The 19,698-nt window shown below is 64.4% G+C and overlaps 2 protein-coding genes across 2 annotated transcripts; one reads left to right on the top strand and one right to left on the bottom strand.

Moving 5' to 3' along the window:
* The first annotated feature begins 29 nt into the window (after positions 1 to 29).
* On the top strand, positions 30 to 3,128 carry LOC116798458 (glutathione S-transferase Mu 1-like). The gene is given in 9 exon segments (XM_032710932.1): positions 30 to 135; positions 789 to 864; positions 968 to 1,032; positions 1,689 to 1,770; positions 2,226 to 2,326; positions 2,411 to 2,506; positions 2,578 to 2,688; positions 2,920 to 2,953; positions 2,956 to 3,128. Coding segments are annotated over 9 exon segments (693 nt in total). The 5' UTR covers positions 30 to 66; the 3' UTR covers positions 3,015 to 3,128.
* A 901-nt stretch (positions 3,129 to 4,029) lies between these two features.
* Positions 4,030 to 10,111, bottom strand: EPS8L3 (EPS8 like 3). Its single transcript, XM_032710366.1, is given in 18 exon segments — positions 4,030 to 4,090; positions 4,614 to 4,746; positions 4,834 to 5,110; positions 5,113 to 5,128; positions 5,224 to 5,596; positions 5,698 to 5,846; positions 6,147 to 6,221; positions 6,741 to 6,824; positions 6,898 to 7,002; positions 7,101 to 7,185; positions 7,298 to 7,399; positions 7,884 to 7,960; positions 8,192 to 8,329; positions 9,303 to 9,406; positions 9,409 to 9,457; positions 9,765 to 9,829; positions 9,922 to 9,992; positions 10,071 to 10,111. Coding segments are annotated over 18 exon segments (1,950 nt in total). The 3' UTR covers positions 4,030 to 4,084.
* Between the last annotated feature and the right edge of the window lie 9,587 nt (positions 10,112 to 19,698).

Raw genomic sequence — 19,698 nt, 5'->3', positions numbered from 1 at the left:
CGCCCTCGTCAGGGGCGTGGCCGCGGCTCTGTCACGTGCCGGGGGCGTGGCCGCGGGGGCTGTCACATGCCGGGGGCGGGGCCGAGGTCACGTGTCGGGGCCATGGCGGTGTTGGGGTACTGGGACATCCGCGGGGTGAGCGGGGGGTCCCGGGGGGGACCCCGGCACGGGAAGGGGGCTCAGGGACACCCCGGCCTTTGAGCGCCCCTTTGGTCTCGTGGGGGGGCTGCCGGGGTCTTCGGGCGTCCCCTCTGTCTTTTGGGGGTACTTCGGGGGTCCCTCTGGTCTTCTAGGGGGGGCTGAGGGGGTCCCCCTGCTATTTTGGGGGGGCTTCGGGGTTCCCTTTGATCTTGGGGGGGGCTGCGGGGAGTTTCGGGGGGCCCCCGGGTCTTTCGGGGGGGCTGCGGGCGTCCTCCTGTTCTTTTGGGGGCTTCGGGGGGTCTTCAGGAATTCTCTTGGTCCTTTGGGAGGCTACGGAAGGTCTTCGGGGGTCCCCTTATCTACTGGGGGGCTGGGGGTGTCCCTCTGCTCTTTGGGGGCGTTTTGGGGGCTCCCTCTGCTCTTTTGGGGGGGCTCTTGGCTCCCCCTGCTCTTTCGGGGTGGTCTGGGCTGTCATCTGGGGGGTCTCCGGGGGTCCTGCTGCCCTTAGAGGGTGGGGGGGAGTTACTTTTGGGGTCCCCCCGCGTGTTGTGGGGTCCCCCCGCGCCGGGGGCTCCCCTGGGGGTGCTGGGGGGGGTGGTTTGTCCACGGGGGAGGTGATTTTGGGGGGTCTCACTGCCCCCCCCCAGCTGGCCCACGCCATCCGCCTGCTCCTGGAGTACACGGAGACCCCCTACGAGGACAAGCTCTACAGCTGCGGGGAAGGTCAGAGGGGGCTGGGGGGGCCTGGGGGGTCCCCACCCCACCCTCGAGCTCTGGGGGCTTTGGGAGGTGGGACAGGACGTGACCCACCCCCTTGTCCCCCCAGCCCCTGACTACGACAAGAGCCAGTGGATCAACGAGAAGGAGAAGCTGGGGCTGGACTTTCCCAATGTATGGGGGGGCCTGGGGGCCTGTGTCCTGGGGTCCCTGGGTCCCTGCATCCTGTGTCCTGGGGTCCCTGTATCCCCATGCCCCAGGTCCTTGGGTCCCTGTGTCCTGGGGTCCCTGTGTCTCTGGGGTCCCTGGGTCCCCGTGTCCCCATGTCCTGTGTCCCCATGCCCAGGACAAGGGGGTCTCGTGGGATGGGGGGGTTGCAGAGCCCCCCAGATAAAGGGGACCTCCATGGGGAAGGGGGATCACACAGCCCCCTGTTAAGGGGGATCCCATGGAATCTGGCGGGGGGGGTCGCAGAGCCCAGGACAAGGGGTCCCTGCATACCCGTGTCCCTATGTCCTGGGCTCCCTATGTCCCTGGGGTCCCTGGGTCCCCGTATCCCTGGGGTCCCTGGATCCTGTGGCCCCGGGATCCCTGTGGCCCCATGTGCTGGGCTCCCACACCAATGTCCTCTACCAGTGTCCCCATGCCCTGGTGTCCCCTGGTGTCCCCATATCCCCTCACCCCAGTGTCCCTGGTGTCCCCACACTGTGTCCCCTGACCTCGCTGTCGCCATGTCCACACCCCTGACCCCACTGTCCCCGTGTCCCCACACCCCTGACCCGCTGTCCCCGTGTCCCCACACCCCTGACCGCTGTCCCCGTGTCCCCCAGCTGCCCTATTTCATCGATGGCCCCGTGCGGCTGACGCAGAGCAACGTGATCCTGCGGCACATCGCCCGCCGGCACCGCCTCTGTCAGTGCCGGGGGGAATGGGGTTGGATTGGAGCTGGGGTTGGATTGGGGTTGGGGTTGGATTGGGGTTGGACTTGGATTAGGCTTCTCTTGGGGTTGGAATTGGATTGGAGTTGGAGTAGGGTTGAATTGGGGTGGGTTGGTTGGTGGGTCAGAGCAGGGTTGGGGTTGGTTTGGGGTCAGAAGAAGGCTGAGGTTGGTTTGGAGTCAGAGCAGGGTTGGTTGGGGTTGGTTGGTGGGTCAGAGCAGGGTTGGGGTTGGTTTGGGGTTTAGGGCAGGGTTGGGGTTGGTTGGGGTCAGAGCAGGGTTGGTTGGGGTTGGTTTGGGGTCAGAGCAGAGTTGATTGGTGTTGGTTTGGGGTCAGAACAGGGTGGTTGGGGTTGGTTTGGGGTCAGAGCAGGGTTGGTTGGGGTTGGTTTGGGGGTTTGGGCCCCCCAGCCCTGCCGTGCCCCGCAGGTGGTGAGTCGGAGGAAGAGATCCACAGGGTGGACATACTGGAGAACCAGGTCATGGATTTCCGCATGAGCCTCGTCATGGTTTGCTACAGCCCCGACTTTGTGAGTGTCCCACGGGCTGGGGGGCCCCCAGCGGGGACAGGACCCCGGGGTGGGGTCGGGGGGCCCCCCTCCTTCCTCCCGCAGGAGAAGCTGAAGCCGGGATACCTGGAGCAGCTCCCGGGGAAGCTGAAGCTCTTCTCCAACTTCCTGGGGGACAGAAAGTGGTTTGCGGGGGACAAGGTACGCCGGGACCCCTGGGGGTCGGGGGGGCTGGGGAGGGGCTTTGGCCTCACCGTGCCCCCTGTCCCCAGCTGACCTTCGTGGACTTTCTGATGTTTGATGTGCTGGATCAGAACAGGATCTTTGAGCCCAAGTGCCTGGAGCCCTTCCAGAACCTCCGGGACTTCATGGAGCGCTTTGGGGTGAGGGGGGTCACGGGGACCTCACAGGGATTGGGGGGTCACAGAGCCCCCTGTTAAGGGGGACCCTGTGGAGGTTGGGGGGGTTGCAGAGTCCCCAAAATAAGGGGGGCCTTGTGGGAACTGGGGTGTCACGGAGCCCCCAGTGCAGTTTTGGGGGTCTGCACCCCGAGGGCACCCCTGGGTGGGGGTGGTGCTGCAGTGCGGGGGTCCTGATGGCCCCGTGCCCCCCAGGCCCTGGAGAAGGTGGCTGCCTACATGAAGTCCCCCAGTTCCAGAAGATGCCCATCAACAACAAGATGGCCAAGTGGGGCAACAAGAAGCTGTAGAGGCCAGGAGAGGGGGGGGGTCCTGTCCTGGCCCCCCAGACCCTCCATCCTGGGGGGGGATCGGCCCCGCCGGCGTGAAGCCCCCCAAGATAATAAAGAGCTGTAGAAGTGGCACCTGAGCCCCCCCCGTGTGATGGCACTGAGGGGCACCGGGGTGACCCAACCGGGGTGGGTGTGGGGTGAGGGGGTCTCTGTCCTGGGAGTGTCACTCCCCCTTCCCCGACTGGTTTGGGGGGCCATGGCTGAGCCCTGTGCTGCCCTCGGGGCCCCCGGGAAACGGGCCCCGCCCACATCATTAGCACATTGCTAATGAGCGCTAATGAGGCCGCGCTCACAAAGGCTGGGGGGGTGTTGGGACTCTGCCACCCCCGCAGGACGCTGAGCAGGGTGGGCTGGTGACACGGGGACAGTGCTGTCCCTGGGGCCCCTGATGCCACCGCCCCCCCGGTGCGAGTGGCATCGCCCCTCCCTTCCCCAGGGGAGACACGGGGGGTTCCTGGGTGCTGCTGGGGAGGAAGGCCCTTGTCCCCTCCCTGCCCTGTCCCCCCATCCCTGTCCTGTCCCCGTCCCCCTCCCTGCCCCATCCTTGTGCCCCTCCTTTCCCTTGTTCCCCTGCCCTGTCCCCCATCCCCCTTGCTGCCCTGTCCTTGCCCCTCCCTTCCCTGTCCCCTCGTCCCCCCGCTCTGTCTTGTCCCCCTGCCCTGTTCCCCCAGACCTCCCCCTCCTTCCCTGTCCTTGTCCCCCCCCCCGCCCCTCCCTTCCCTCTCCTCCCTGTCCCCCCCACACTCTTTCTGTCACTCTTTATTTCCCACACATTTGTGGGGGTGCACAAACATTCCGCAGCCTCTGCACCCCCCGAGGGGGGGGGGTCCTGCCTCCATTCCTTGGGGGGGGTGTCCCCAGGAGCCCGAGGGGTCCCAGCAGCGTTTGTGGCTCTGGGGGGACGCGTGTCCTCTGCCATCACGGAGCGTTTCTCTGTCTCGGGGGGGGGGTGAGGGGCGTCCGGGGGGCTCCGTCCCGGGAGTGGCGTGGTGGGGACAGGGCGGGGACATCGGAGCGGCCTCGGTGGCTCAAACCTGGGGAGAACGGGTGGGAGAGGTGGGGGGAGCTCGGAGTGGGGAGGGGGAGCGGGGGCCGGGGGTCCGAGAGCGGGGGGTGGGGAGGGGGAGCGGGATGGGGGTCCCTGACCCTCAAAGCCAGCTCCGGGATGGGGAGGGGGTGGGGGGGTGGGGGTCCACATCCCCAGGGCCAGCCGGGAGTGGGGGAGGGCGGGGGGGGGGTCTCGTCCTCAGGGACAGTCTCGGGAGCCCTCACCACAAGGACAGGCCTGAAGTGGGGAGGGGCCGGGGGTCCGAGAGCCCGGGCTGGGAGGGGTTTTGGGGGCGAGGGTCCCGCCCTCCAGGGACAGCCCCGGCGGGGGGGAGGTGCCGGGGGCGGGGGGTGTCCCCTCAACCGCAGGAACAGCCCCGAGGTGGCGAGAGGGTGCGGGGGGGGTCCGAGAGCCCCGGAGTGAGAGGGGAGGGGGTGCCAGGGGAGGGGTCCCTCACCCCAAGGGACAGCCCGTGCTGGGGAGGGGGCTCAGGGCAGGCGGTCCCCCACCTCCAGCGATGTTCTGGCGGCCGACAGCTTGAAGAGGATCCTCCGCCACTCCTCGGGACAGACCGCCCGCAGCTCCTCGGGGCTCATCTGCAGCAGCTCCTGCCCCCGCAGCACCCCCAGGCTCCGCACCGTGCTGGGGGGGCACAGGGGTGAGCCGGGCTCGTCCCCCCCTCCCAGACGGACCCACGGGAGTTCGGGGGGGGCTCAAGGGACCACCTACATCCGCGAGAAGCCCTTGTCCGCCAGCCAGGCCGTCACCTCCGCCGGAGTGGAGTCGGGGCGCAGAGTGGGGAGCTGTCCTGGGGGGACACGGGAGGGGACAACGGGATGTGCCCCGGCCACCCCTCCTGATGGGGGGCTCGGGGAGGGCAGGGGAGGGGGGGACGCCCACCTGACCGGCGCTGGGCCCCCCCCGCGGCCCGGCTCCGGGAGGGGCTCCAGGATGTTGCCCGGGACGTGCCCCCGGTCCCCGCGCTCGTCCTGCACCAGCCACCATTCTTCTGCTGGCTCAGGACCTGGGGGGGAACAGGGGGGGCAGGGTGGGGGGCCGGGAGGCCGGGGGTCCCCACTCCGTTCCCCCCACCCATAGCGGGGACCACCCCCACTGTACCTGCAGCGTGTCCCCCTTCCTGACGCTCAACTCCTGGGAATTCCGAGCCTGGAAGTCGTAGAGGGCTCGGAACAGCCCCTGGGCAGGGCCGAGGGGGCTGCAAATTGGGGAGGGGGCGGGTCACCACCGGGGGGGACACACCCTGCCCCCACCCTCAGCGCCCCTCGGGGACGGGGGGCACTTACCTGGGGGGCGGGTCCTGGGCGGGGGGCGCGGGCAGGGCCGAGGGGCCCGGGCGAGCTGAGGCACCTGAGGCGGGGGGCGGGGGTCCTGGAGCCCCCCGGGCCGCTCCTGCTCCCTCGGGGGGGGCAGCCACCCGTCCGAGAACACCGGCACGTACCCGGGCACCTGGGCGCCGTTGGGGTACTCGGCCCTACAACCATCGGGAGGGGGACACACCGGAGTGGGTGCTGTGATCCCTCCCCCCCCCAATCCAGATCCCCTTCCTCGGTGCCGGGGGGACCTGGAGCACACCTGGCCCTGTTCCAAGTGATGCCGAGGCTCTTCCAGGTGCCGTAATCGTCATCTCCCAGGCTCTGCTCCATCAGTTCCAGCGCCTCCGGCAGCAGCAGCGGGGTCTCCACGGCGGGGGCCAGGCCGGGGCTGGGGCAGCGGGACAGCACCTGGGGGGGGGGGGATGGAGCGGCACCCCCAAAACCGTTCCCCCAAAACAGCCCCCCCGGCTGGGGTGAGGGGCGGACCCCGCCCTGCGCACACATTTTGGGGGGTAGTCCCGGTTGGGGGGGGTGGGGGGTGGAACAGGGTTTTGGGGGTGGGAGCAGTTTTGGGGAGTGGGAGCACGTTTGGGGGATGGGCTGATTTTGAGGTGGTGAAACCAGTTTTGGGGGTGATCCCAGTTTTGTGGGGGTCCCGATTTTGGGGTGGTGGACCCAGTTTTGGAGGGGTCGTGGGTTTGGGGGCACTCACAAAGGTCGGCCGAAGATGAGCCGCAGCAGCTCGGTGGGGTCGGGGTCCTGCACGTGCTGGTGGGTCCGGCCCTGCAGGGGGGAAGGGGTGACCCCACGGAGCCCCCGTTTTCCTCACACAGCCCCCATCACTGCAGCTCCCTCATCCCCACATCCCCCCAACCCCACACAGCCCCCCATCCCCACAGGGCCCCTCATCCTCACATCCCCCATCCCCACACTGTCCCCCATCCCTCTCTCATACGGTCCCGCCAGGCACCCACGTCCCCCATCCCCACGTCCTCCCATCCCCACAGCCCCCTGTTCCCACACATCCCCTCATTCCCACAGCCCCCCATCCCCACAACTGCACATCCCCCCATCCTCACAGCCCCCCATCCCCACAACCCCACAGCCCCCCATCCCCACAGCCCCCCATCCTCACAGCCCCCCATCCTCACAGCCCCCCATCCTCACAGCCCCCATCCCCACAACCCCACAGCCCCCCATCCCCACAGCCCCCCATCCCCACAGCCCCCATCTCCCACATCCCCCATCCCCTCACATCCCCCCAGCCCCCCTGGGGGTCCCCCCCAGCCTCCCCGGACCTACCAGCAGGTTCAGGGCATATTTCACCTTCTGGAAGAAATGCTCGAAGTCCTCCTTGGGGGGCAGTGGGGGGACACACACGGGGCGCTGGCACCAGGATGATCCCTCCGGGCCCCCCCTGGGCCCCCCCAGCCCGCCGGGGCCCTCCCTCCCCTCCTACCCGGGTTCTTCTGCTTTTCTTCTTCTTGTGGCCGAGGGAGCCCGGGGACACCTTCAGCTGTGCCACGAAGAGCTCCAGGTCCCGCAGGACGTGGTTCAGAACCTCCTGTGGGCGGGGGGGGGGGCCGGTGGGTGCTGGGGGGGGACCGGAGGGGGTCCAGTCCCATCCGCGGAGGGAAGGGGGGTATTGGGGGGGGGACTTACGACATCTCGGTCCACCTCGGCCGTGAGCTGTGCTGGGGGGTTGGCCCGGGTCACCTGGGGGGGGTCCGGGGCACCTGGGGACACCGGGGGGGCTCCAGTGTCACGCCAGGGTCACCCCTGCTCGGGGGGACACCGAGGCACGAGGACCACCCCCCACCCCACCCCGCGGGACTCACTGTAGCTCGGGGGGGGCGGCCCACGCTGGGGGGGCGGCCCGCGCGGGGGGGGGCACCTGGAAGTCGGGCTCGGGGGGCTCCGGGGCCCCGTACGGGGGGGTCGCGCTCGGCGGCACGTCCGGGCTGCTCCTGGGACAGAGGGGGGCGGTGAGGGGGGGCTGGGCCCGAGGGAACGCGGGGTGCCGGGGGGGGGGGGTCTGGGTGCGTGGGGAGGGGGGGGAAGGGGGATGAGCCCAAGGGGTGTGGAGGGGTATCTGAGGGGTCTGTGCCCATGGGGATGGCAGGGGGGTGTAGGACGGGGGGGCTGAACCCCTGGATGGGATGGGGGTGTTGTATCCTGGAAATGGGGTGGGAGGGGGTCTCCGCCCATGGAGAATGGGTGGGTGGGATGGGGGGGCTGAGCCCGTGGATGGGGGGGGTATCAACCTATAAGGGGGGGATAGGATAGGGGGCTGGCCCAGGCCCTGGAGTAGTGGACAAAGGAGCCCCCCCCGGGAGGGACTCTTTGGGGAACACCGGGTCATCATCTCCCGGGGAGATCCCTCAGACCCAGAAATTTTGGGGGGTCACACTTCGGGGGAGGATGAAGAGCCACGACCCTCCCCACCTGTAGCCCTGGTGGCCCCTCTGCTCCTCCCTGCGCTGCCGCAGCACCTTCTCCAGGCTGGTCCTCAGCGCCTCTGCCTGGCACAGACCCCTGTGAGCCCCCCAGCACGGGTGCTGCCCCCCTACCTCCCATCACCCCCAACAGGGGGCTGTCCCCTGCCCCCCATCACCCCCCAGCCCGGGGGCTGCCTCCCTGCCCCATCACCCCCTCAGGATGGGCTGCCCCCCATCTGCCCCTCTCAGGGCTCATCCCCCCCCCCCGCCCCCGTCCCGGGGGGTTCCCCCCGACCCTGCATCCCCCGTGCTCACCCCCGACCGCTCGCACTGGAAGAGCAGCACGGTGGTCCCGGGGGGGCTCCACTCCTGGACGCTCACGGCCAACACCGTGTTCTCCAGCCCAGCCGTGCAGCCCTGGACACTTCCCAGCGGGAATGACTCCAGCTCCTCCTGGGGGGGGACACGAGGGGCTCAGAGCCCCCCAGGAATGGCCAGAAAAGGGATGAGGGGGTGCGGGGGGGCACTGGGGGGGATCGGGAATGGGGGGGCGGGTGTAAAGGGTTAAGGGGGGTGCTGGGGGAGGGCATAGGTGGGGGATGGGGGGTTTAGGGGGACGTCCGGTGGGGTTGTGGGGGCCCAGACTGGGGGTACCACGGTTATAGGGGTGGCAGGGTTGGGGTATTTAGATTGTAGAGGTGTCAGGGCTGGGGTATTGGGGTTATAGGGGTGACAAGGCTGGGTATTTGGGTTATAGGGGTGCCAGGATTGGGGTATTTGGATTATAGGGATACCAGGATTGGGGCATTGGGGTTATAGGGATACCAGGATACAGGTTTTGGGGTTATAGGGGTGTCAGGACTGGGGTATTGGGGTTATAGGGGTGCCAGGGTGGGGGTATTGGGGTTATGGGGTGTCAGGGGGGGGTATTGGGGTTATAGGGATGCCAGGGTGGGGGTATTTTGCTTATAGGAATACCAGGATTGGGGTATTGGGGTTATAGGGATATCAGGATAGGGGTATTGGGGTTACAGGAGTGTCATGGCTGGGGTATTGGGGTTATAGGAGTGCCAACTTGTAAGGGTGCCAGGGTTGGAGGGTGGCAGGGACATAGGGGGTTACAGTGTTATCGGGGTGCTGGGGGGGTAGTGGGGTTGCAGGGGGTGCCGTGGCCAGGGGGTACCAGGCTTTGAGGGATACCTGGGCCAGGGGGTCCCAGGGATTGGAGGGGCCCTGGTCAGGGGGTACCAGGGATTGGAGGTGCCCTGGCTGGGGGGTACCAGGTTTTTGGGGGTGCCCTGCCAGGGTGTACCAGGCTTTAGGGGATCCCATAGCCAGTGGGTACCAGACTTTTGGGGGGTCCCATAGCCGGGAGATCCCATAGCCGGGGGGTCCCGGGCTTTGGGGGTGCCCTGGCCGGGGGTACCTTGCTCTCCACATCGCTCAGCACCAGCTCCTGGTCCTTGACCTGCAGGGTCACATCCTGCCCCCAAATCCTTCCCTGCGCCTCCAGCGCCTTCAACCGCCCAGACAATCCTCGGGGCTGCGCAAATCCCGCTCCAGGCGCAGCGACAGCAGGTGCTGGGGGGGACACGGTGACAAGGGGGGACACGGTGACACGGGGGGGACACGGTGACACGAGGGGGACACGGTGACACGGGGGGGACATGGTGACACGGGGGGACACGGCAACATGGGGAACAGAGTGTCGGGGGGGACACGGTGACACGGGGGGGGACACGGTGACACCGGGGGCATGGGGGGGGGGGGACACGGTGACACGAGGGGACACGGTTACACGGGGGGACACGGCGACACGGGGGGACACGGTGACACAGGGACACCCCGGCAAGGCCGGGGGGGCTCGGGGCGCTTTGGGGTCTCCCACCTCCACGTGGTGCTGGAACTCTTGCTGGGCCCGGAGCAGGGTCTGCCCGTAGTCCTTGCGCTGCTCTGTGGGGACACGCGGGGTGAGGGGACAGGGACAGGCCGGGGACGGACCGCGGGGGGGTTTTGGGGGGGGTTGGGGCGCAGCCCTCACTCACGGTAGATGCTTTTCCCGCTGGGCGGGCAAAGGTGTTGGGGGGTCGGAACGAGGACCTGTCGTCGTAGTCGCCTGGACGGACAGAGGGACCTTTGTACCCCCCCTGCCACCCCTCCCCGAGGTGGGGACCCCCCTGTCACTGGTACTCACCGGCTCGGGGGGCTGCTCCAGCGGCCCAAGGGGTCTCCCATCTTGCCGGGGACAGCGAGCGGGTCTCGATCCTGTGACGGGATCCTGGGGTGGGCACCTGTGTCAGCCCCGCTGTGTCCCCAGCCGCCCGGGCGACACCCCACGCACTCCCTCGGATGGTGCCACGGCCCCGGTGGCCACCAGGACCCCCTTGTCCCCCACCCGCAGCCCCCCTGCCCCCATCCGAGCCCCGCGGGGGTCTCGCAGGGGTCGGAGCCGCCCCCCACCCTCTCCTGTCCGGGGGTGTCCCCGCTCCCCCGACCCCGGCGCCGCTGCTCCTGCCCCGGGCTGTGGGTGCGGAGGGTGACACGGGCGGGGGACAGGGATTGTCGCCGGCACCGCACCCACCTGCTCTTTGCCCTCGCGTCACCGCGGGGGGGGGACGCGGAGGGGACGGAACCATCTGGCACGGCCACCACCCCTCCCGTGAGCCCAGGCCTCCGCCCTGGGCGGGGCGGGGTGGCCTCGGGAGTTCCCAGGGAGGGCCGGGGACCCCCGCCTGATGTCCCCCAGCCCGGGGCGGGGTCCCGGTGACGTCCCGCCGGGCCACACCCAACCCTGTTACCTGCAGGACTCTGTGCCCTCACCTCGGGGCAACCCCGGGCTCGCCCAAAAACTGGCACTGCCGGGAAAGTCCTCCCAGGAAGGGGCCGGATCCGGGGTGAGGGGCCGGGATTTAGGGGGAGGTGGTGGCAAAGGGGTCACCGTCCCCCAGAGCCGCGGGATCACCCTGGCTGGGGGGCACTGGGTGGTCGGGGGTCGTGTCCGTGGCATCAGGGTGACCCCCTGGTCCCCCTGTGCCAGCACGGCGAGGTGAGTTTGGGTTCATTTTGAGCCTTTTGGCTTTCCCGTGCAGCCGGGGAGGTGATGGTTGGGCTGGGCCGTGCCCCCGTGTCCCCGAAGGTCCCATCTGTGCCCCCCCATCCCCCACGAGCTGTCAGTTCCAGGCTGACCCTCTCTCCCCATTCCTTTTCCCAGGTTTTTGGGCCAAACTGAGGCCCCGTGGAGGGACCCCCCATCCGCCCCCCCCCCCCGTGTCCCACGGAGCAGGTGGTGACACGGTGACACCCCTCTGGGGGTGTTCGGGGACCGTCGGTGAACAAGTAGGAGCAGAAGCGGGCGGAGAAGGTTCTGAGGGGCTGTGAGTGCCCCGAGGAGCGGGGGGGGCGGGGTTGGGGTCGTGCCTCAGTTTCCCCGCTCAGGGAGGGGCGGCTGCAGTTCCCACCTGCGGCCAGGGGGGGCACAACGGCCCCGTCCCAGGTGTGTCACCCCCAGACGTGTGACCCCAGATGTGTGACCCCAGATGTGTGACCCCAGATGTGTGACCTCCAGTTGTGTGACCCCAGATGTGAACCCCAGATGTGTGACCTCCAGTGTGTGACCCCAGATGTGTGACCCCAGATGTGAATCCCCAGATGTGAACCCCCAGATGTGTGACCTCCAGTTGTGTGACACCCCCAGCTGTGCCGCCTCCCCAGAGGTGTCACCCCCAGATGTGCAGTCCCCCAGATGTGCAACCCCCCATTTTGTGGAGCCCCAGATGTGCAGGGTCCCGGGTCCCTCTGGTCCCTCCGACCCCCCGGGGGGCCCTGGGGTCATTGGGGTGACACTTCTCGAGGGAGGGGGTCACGAGGGGCTGTTTGTGGGAGATTTGGGGTTACCAGAGCTCAGTCCCCCCCCATGACGGCTGTGGGAGGGGACTGGGGGGGGGGTGTTCCCCTCACAGGCCTTCCCTCTCCCTCCTCCCTCCTCAGGACCCCCTGGCTGGGGGCGGGGGACTGGGGGAGACTTTGTGGAACAAAGGGGGGGTCTGTTTGGATATGGGCCGATGTCCCCCGCCCTCCCACCCCAAGACCCCTCGAGGGCCCGGCCCTGCTCCAAAGGGGGTTGAAAGGGTATTCGGGATCCATTTGGGATCCATTTAGGATGGGGGTGCTGGCCAAGCAGGGGCTGCTCGTCCCGGGGCCGCTCCTCAGTTCCCCCAGTGTCACCCAGTGGCGTGCGGGGCCACCACAGCGCCCCGGGGCCCCCGGTCCCACTGACTGGGAGCCACGGGGGCAGGGAACTGGGGGGGCCACAGCATTCCCAGCTCGGCCTCCTCCCTGAATCCCTCCCGCTGAGGGTCCCGAGCCCTCGGGGGGTGAGTGGGCTGGATCCCCCCCCGCGGCACTCACGGCTGGGGGGGACCGTGTTCCCACCATTGCCACCCCGGCAGGGACCGGGAGCTCGCCCCACCCCTCCCAGCTCCTCCCAGTCACCCCACTGGGCGCGCTGGGAGTGACGCCGGCTGCAGAAATCCTCCAGAACCCCCATTTTCGTTGTTTTTCCCCTCAATCCCCAGGCAGTGGCGACACCTCCCGCGCCCCCCCGGCCCCGCTGGGCCCCGTTCGCCCTTCCCCAGGCTCCTCAGGAGCTACACATTCCCTTGGGAAGAGCCGGGAACGGGCTTGGAGGGTCATGGAGATTCCAAAACCTTTTCCCATTTCAGATTTTGAACCCGGCGGCATCAAAACTGGTAGAATCGGTGAACTGACCCCAAAGGGACCTCATCCTGCACCCCCTTTTCTGCTCCTGGGGGGGTTCCCCGCACGGTCTGGGGACAGCGCTGGGGGCGCCGGGTCGACTCCAAGCCCGGGGGCACCGCGAGGCCGGGGCGGATTTGGGGGTCCCCAGGCAGGGCGGGGCCACCGGTCCCTGGAATTCCCGGTGACACATCGCTCCAGGTGCCCCCAGGGCCGGGAATTGCTGCGGCTCCGAAGCCACAAACCGCCGGGATCCGTCCCCACGTCACCGCGGTGAGCCCGGACCTGCCACCGCTTTGGGGACAACGGCTCCTCCCGCTTTGGGGACAGCTGGGGACGTTTAACCCCTCGGGGGCAGGGAAGTGGCACTGGATCGTTGTCCGTGGGTCCCGGGAAGGGCAGGACGTGGCAATGTCGCGACGTGGCACGACCTGGGGGTGGGATGTCCCTCTTGGGACAGTTCTGCCCCTCGTGGGGTCCCTCGGTGTGACAGTGACAAGGTGGTGTCCCCTCTGTCACAGCCCCCGGGCTCGGATGTTTTGGGGTGACGCAGGGAAAGAGACGGGGGGTGCTCGGGGACACCCCCCTGTCACCTGCCTGTCATCCCACTGGGGCTGTCCCTGCTCCAAGTCCCCAGGACTGTCCTCAGCCACGGGACTGCTGGTCCCTGTCACCCTGCTGGTCCCTGTCACCCTGCTGGTCTCTGTCACCCTGTCTCTGTCACCCTGTCCCTGTCACCCTACTCACCCTTGTCATCCTGCTGATCCCTGTCACCCTGTTGGGTCCCTGTCACCCTACTCACCTCTGTCCCTGCTTGTCCCTGTCACCCTGCCAGGTCGCTGTCACCCTACTCATTCCTGTCACTTGCTGGTCCTTGTCACCTGCTGGATCCCCAACATTCTCCTGGTCCCCATCACCCTTTTGGATCCTCAGCACCTGCTTGTCCTGTCATCTGCTGGGTCACTGTCACCCTACTTGTCCTGTTGTACTTTTGGTTCCTTGTCACCCTCCTGGGTTCACATCACCTGTTGTGTCCCTGTTACTCTCCTGGTCTCCATTACCCTCCTGCCCCCATCACCCTTTTGGGTCTCGTCACCCTGCTGGCTCCTGTCACCTGTTGGATCCTCATTACCCCACTGGTCCCTGTCCCCTACTGTGTCCTGTCACCTTGCTGGTGCCTCTGGGGAGGGTGTCACTGGGGTGTCACTCCTCTGCCACCCCTGCAGGTCCTGTCTCAGCTCTGCCCCCAAACCCCTCCCTGCCCTGAGAATGTCCTTGGGGTTCCCCTCTTGGGGTCCCAGCCCCCGGTGCCACCAGCTCAGTGCCCACGGGGTGTCCTGGCCCACATTGCTCCGGCTGATCTGGTTTTCCCAGTGCGTCACCGATCCCATCCCTTCAGAGGAACAGGATGAAGTCCCTGGGGCTTTCCTGGCTCGTTGGCTTCCCAAAATCCCCTGGGGACCTCCCTGGGGGCTGATTTTTTCCCCTCTCCCGTTTCTGGAGGGTGATGGAGAAGGTGGGCAGCGGGTGACCCCCGGGGGTCCCAGGGTGAAGGTGACCATGTCCAGCTCAGCCAGCTCATTCCACGGCTGGGAACCCTCCTGGATGGAGCCCCGTGACCTCCCACCAGCAGCTTTTTCCTTTGAGGAGCTTGAAATGGGTTTTTCCCCATTTCACTGAGGGAGCTGCACTCGGTGGCCCCATCCCTTGTGTCCCCCCCAATCCTGAGCCAGGATCCCGGGCTGTGGCCGGGCCGGGAGTGACACGACCCCACAAAAAAGCTGGATTTCTCCATGGCCCGTGGCTTTGGCCACAAACCTGCAAGAATTTTTAGGGTGAGGAGGGAAAACCAACATCCCCAAGGCCACCCCTGTGTGTGGGACCCGTCCTGTTTGCTTCCCACCCTTCCCGATCCTGGCAGAACATCCGGGGATTTCCAGGGCGGGGGGGGGCTCCAAGGGCACCATGAGGGTTTAATTAGGGGTGATGAGGACATGCAAATGAGCAGGTTACAGCCCTGGGCTGGGGGTGGCAGAGCTCCTGAGACTCCCTGGAGGGTCTGGAGGTGCTTCCCAATGTTTCCCACACTCCAGGTGCTGGGGAAAGGCTGGATGTGGTGGCTGGGGTGGGAGAGGGGGGGAGGTGGGACCTCCAAAGTTATCCCAGGTCCTTTCCGGGATGGGGAATGGGTTCCTGGAGTGCTGGGAAGCCCCTCAGGGCCCCCAGGGAGCCCTTGGAAAGGGTTTATTCTGCTCCAGTTTTGGCATTTGGGATGAATTCCCCATGGAAGAGCTGTCTCCATCCTCCTTCCTATCCCTTCCCTCTTCTCGCGCTTCCCAAACCAGGGGGTGAACCCGATCCAAAAGCTTCCCAAAAGGTCCTGCCAGAGCAGCTCCTCCCAGGGCCAGGATCTGACCCTTGGGATGTTCCTCCACCCCAAATCCCCACAAATTAGGGGTGAGCAGAGCTCAGCCAGCAAATCTCCATCCGGGATCCGAGAGACCCGGTGGGATCTCAGCAAAGCCCAGGAATCCCAACTCTTTCCTGGAAGAAAGTGAGGGGATTTTCTGGCCTGGATGGAGCATCCAGAGCTGGCTGGAAACCCCAAAGCCCCCCCACCCGTGGATGCCCCTGGGATATGGAGCACGTGGGCACACGGGGAGGAGAATGGAGTCAACCTGCTGGTTTTTCCAGGGAAAACCAACTTCCACTGGCATCTTTCCAGGGAGGATAAGGCAGATGGGGCTGAGGCACATGAGGCTGAGCTGGTCGGGGTGTGGAGGGAGAGGCCGTGGGGGGTTCCCTTCGAGGGAATGTGTCCCAGAGCCCCCGTGGGTGGTGGGATGGGGTGGGAGGTTCCCAGGGGGGGGATGGACACGGAACGTGACGCCCAGCGCGGGTTTGGGGAGTTGCCCTCGATGGAGAAGCTCCGGAGAAAGTTGGGAAAGGGGGAGTGGGTTCCTCGGGGGGGAGGAGGACACACAACCCATGGCAGGAGGTTCCCAGGGAAGCAGGAGGGGGAGGTCCTCTCCCACGTCATGGGAATTGTCCTGGGGGTCCGGGGGGTCCTCCTCCCGGGGGAGAGCTGGGCAGGGCGGGGGCAGAGGGACACAGGACTCCCAGGAGGGGGTTTGGAGCAGGATCAGGAGCTCCATGAGGCCTTTGAACCCAAAATTCCAGCTGCTGCTCTGCCACCAGGTGCCATTTCCCACATTTGCCCTTGGAGATCCCATGGAAGACACGGGACAGGAGTCCAGGTGCCCCAACCTGCCCCGAGCTGCTTCCAGGGCAGCACGTCTGGGCTCACCGGGGCACAAACTGCTGGTTTTCCCCCAAAAGCAACTGTTTCCTGCCAGAAAACAATTCCATGGAGAAGTGTTTGGGATGGAGGATGTTGGACCTTCCCTGTCGTTTGGCTCTGGTGGGAAGCTGAGCAGGGAGGAGGAACTCGTCCATCCCACCAGTGGAGCACTGGGAAGGACGATCCCTCGGGATCAGGGACACCTCGGACCGTTTTCCACCCAGCCAGGGGCGGGTCAGGTGCTGAAATCGCTCCGTGGGAGTTTTGGGGAAGGAACATCCAACTCTCTGGAGTCATGGACACTCTGTCGGGTGTGTCCACGGTCTACCAGCCCCAGGCAGCATCTCCAGCCTGATTCCCACCCAAATCCAACTCAAAACCAACCCAAATCCAACCCAAATTGCTCCCAAATCCACCAAAAACCAACCAAATCCAAATCCAACCCAAATCCCACTGAAATCCAACCCAAAACCAACCCAAATCGCTCCCAAATCCGGCCCAAACCCAACCAAATCCAACCCAAGTCTCACCCAAATCCCACCCAAATTCAACTCAAACCCACCCAAATCCCACCCAAACCGAACCCAAATCCAACTCAAATCCAAACTGAATCCACTCAAATCCAACTCAAATCCAAATCCAACCAAATCCAACCCAAATCCAACCCAAATCCCACCCAAATCCAAATCCAAATCCAAACCCAACTCATACCCAACTCAAATCCTACCCAAACTCAACCCAAATCCCACCCAAATCCAATACAAACTCAAATCCAACCCAAATTCAAACCCAACCCAAATCCAACACAAATCCTACCCAAATCCAACCCAAAAACAACCCAAGTCCAAATCCCACCAAATTCCACCCAAATCCCACCAAATCCAATGGTTTGGGAAACACTCGGTCCCTGAGCCATCCCGGGGCTGGAATTGGGGTGGGAGTGAGGAGGTGGGATCAGGAGTTGGGGTTCAGAGGCCACAGGGAGGGGCTGAGGGGGCTCAGAGATCCCAGCCTATACAAAAAATGAATTAAAAGGGGATTTGGGATCTAGAGGCTGGAATTGGGCAATTATTGCTTTAAATAACACAAGAGAAAATAAAATAAACGGAATGGATAAAATAAGAGAAAATAAAATAAAATAAATGTGATGCAATGCAATTAATAAATAAAACAAAAAATGAAATACAGTGAAGTAAAATAAAATCAAGTGGAGTGAAATAAAACAAATGAAATCAACAACAAAATTAAATAAGGGAAAAATATGAAGTGAAATAAAACGAAATAAATCAACAACAAGGTTAAATAAAGGAAAAATAGGAAGCGAAAAAAATAAAATGAAGTAAAATAAAATGGAGTAAAATAAAATAAAGAGGAAAACAAGAATAAAATAAAATAAAAAAGTAAAATAAAATAAAATAAAATAAAATAAAAAAAATAAAATAAAATAAAATAAAATAAAAAGTAAGCTTTTTCTGACTTCCAGGGGGTGAACTGCAAAGACCCGGGTCCGTGGGGCAGGGGAGGAGATCCCTGTTCCATGACATCCCGATCCCATCCCATATGGATACTCGTGCTGCACCGTTCTCCCCCACTCCTTTTTTTGTGCGCTGTTTCCTTATTTACAACTTTTCCCTTCCGTCTTTAATTCCAAGAGGCTCCGGGCGGGACCGGGATATTCCCGGCCCTGGAAAACGGGAATAGCCGTTCCGGGAGTGCCCAGGACCCCCCCAGCACCCCGGGGGGCTCCGCGTCCCGGGAAAAGCCTTCGGGAAGCGGGAGTGGATCCCGATCCTCTGCCGGAGGGCGAAGGCTCCGCCGGGAAGAGCCGGCGCGATTCCAGGCGGAGGAAGCGGCTGCTCCTGCGGAATTCCAGTGGGAATTTTGGGGCTGTAAACAGAGCTCCTGGCGGGCCGGCCCGCAGCCGGGAGGTGTTTTAATGAATCCTTAATTAGGGGCTGGAAAAGGCGCTGCCCAGATGTTGGATCCAGCTGTGGGGAACAGGGAGGGGTTGTGGTGGGAGGAAGGAGGCAGAGGAGGAGGAGGGAGAAAAAGGAGGGGGTGGGGGCGAGGAGAGGAGGAGGAGGAGGAGCAGCGCCGGGCAGAGCGTTGGCCAAACCACGCGGGTCATTCCCAAATCCCCGCCCCAGATTTTGGAGGCGCGGGAGGGTCCGGTTGCCTGGGTTGAGGGGGACGTTGGTGGCACCTCGGGGTGGCCGGGGGGGGCACGGAGGGGTTCGGTCCCTCGGCTGCCCCCGGGAAGGGCCTCTTCCCCCCGAGCAACCCTGCCAAAATCCTGCTCCAGGGTCCCAAAATCCTGCTCCAGGGACAAAATCTGCTCCAGGGGACAAAATGCTGCTCCAGGATTCCAATTCCTGCTCCAGGGGACATGGAGGAGTTAAATTCTCCCCTGGTCCCAGGAAGGGCCGGCGCCTTCCCAGCCTTGAGTAAGCCCAGAACTCTGCCAAAATCCCCTCCAGGATCAAAATGCTGCTCCAGGATCCAAAATTCTGGATTAGTAACTGTAACATCCAGGATTTTAACCATAAAATGCGGGATTATTGACCATATTCCAGGCAGGGTCACTCTGCCGGGGAGCGACGCTCCGTGCCCGACCCCCGGGACAGGGAACGCATTCCAGCACAACCTGGCGTCAAGCCAGCATCCCAAAATCCCGCAGGATCCATCCGGGACATCACCCCGCTCGCGGGGTGCCTGTGCTGGCTCCACGCGGCAGCTCCCGCGTTATTTCCCAGAGGGGAGGAGGAGTTTCGCCTTTGCTTCCCTTTATTTGTCAATGTATTTATCTTTATTTTGGATTTCTGACTCATCCACCCGTTGCCGGGAGGAAACTGGAGTCCAAAGTGCCCCAGATATCGTTTGTATCAAATCCTCCCCCAGACATCCAGGGAGAAAGTCCGGGACCTGGAGCAGCTTCTCCTTCCCCCGGTTTCATTCCTACAAAGGAGAAAACCTCAGTTTTCCCTCTTTTTTTTTTTTTTTTTTTTTTTTTCCCCAAACCGCGGCCGGTTTCCGGCTCTGCAGGAGCGGGGCCGGGCCTGGACCCGCTCAGGGAATGGGGGGCAGGGGAGCCGTGGGTGCCCCCCACCCCCTGCCCGCCCCAGCCGCCTTTAGGGTGCCCACCCCATTCCCATGGGATGCTCCTGGGGATGCAGCACCCTCGGGGATGCTCGGGAAGGGCTGGGGGAGCTGGAGGGGGTCACACAATGGGGGTGCCCCACTAATGGGGTGCCCAGGTATGGGTGCCCCATCAGTAAGGGTGACCTGGAGATGAAGGGGCACCCCAAAGCTGACGGCCCCCCATTAACGAGGCTGCCCCGTTAATAAGGGTGACCTGGACACCAGGGTGCCCCATTAATTAGGGGGTACCCTTCGTTATGAATGAGGGGCTCTGGAGATGGGGGGTCCCCAATAATGAGGGTACCCCATTAATGAGGATTCCCATTAATGAGGGGGCCCTGGAGATGAATGTACCCCATTATTGAGGGTGTCCCATTAAGGAGGGGGCCCTGGAGATGAGGGGCACCCCAAAGGTGAGGGTCCCTCATTAATGAGGCTGCCCCCTTAATAAGGATGCCCTGAGCTGGGGGTACCCCATTAACGAGGGTGTCCCATTAATAAGGATGACGTGAGTGGAGGTACCCCATTAATGAGGGTGTCCTGTTAATGAGGGTGTGCCGTTAATGGGTGTCCCATTAATGAGGATGTCCTGTTAATGAGGGTGTCCCATTAACGAGGGTGTCCGGTT

Source organism: Chiroxiphia lanceolata, chromosome 25, assembly GCF_009829145.1.
Source record: "Chiroxiphia lanceolata isolate bChiLan1 chromosome 25, bChiLan1.pri, whole genome shotgun sequence".
NCBI lineage: Eukaryota > Metazoa > Chordata > Aves > Passeriformes > Pipridae > Chiroxiphia > Chiroxiphia lanceolata.
The sequence above is the reverse complement of the archived record's forward strand: the minus strand, read 5'-3'. Positions and strand labels throughout refer to the sequence as shown.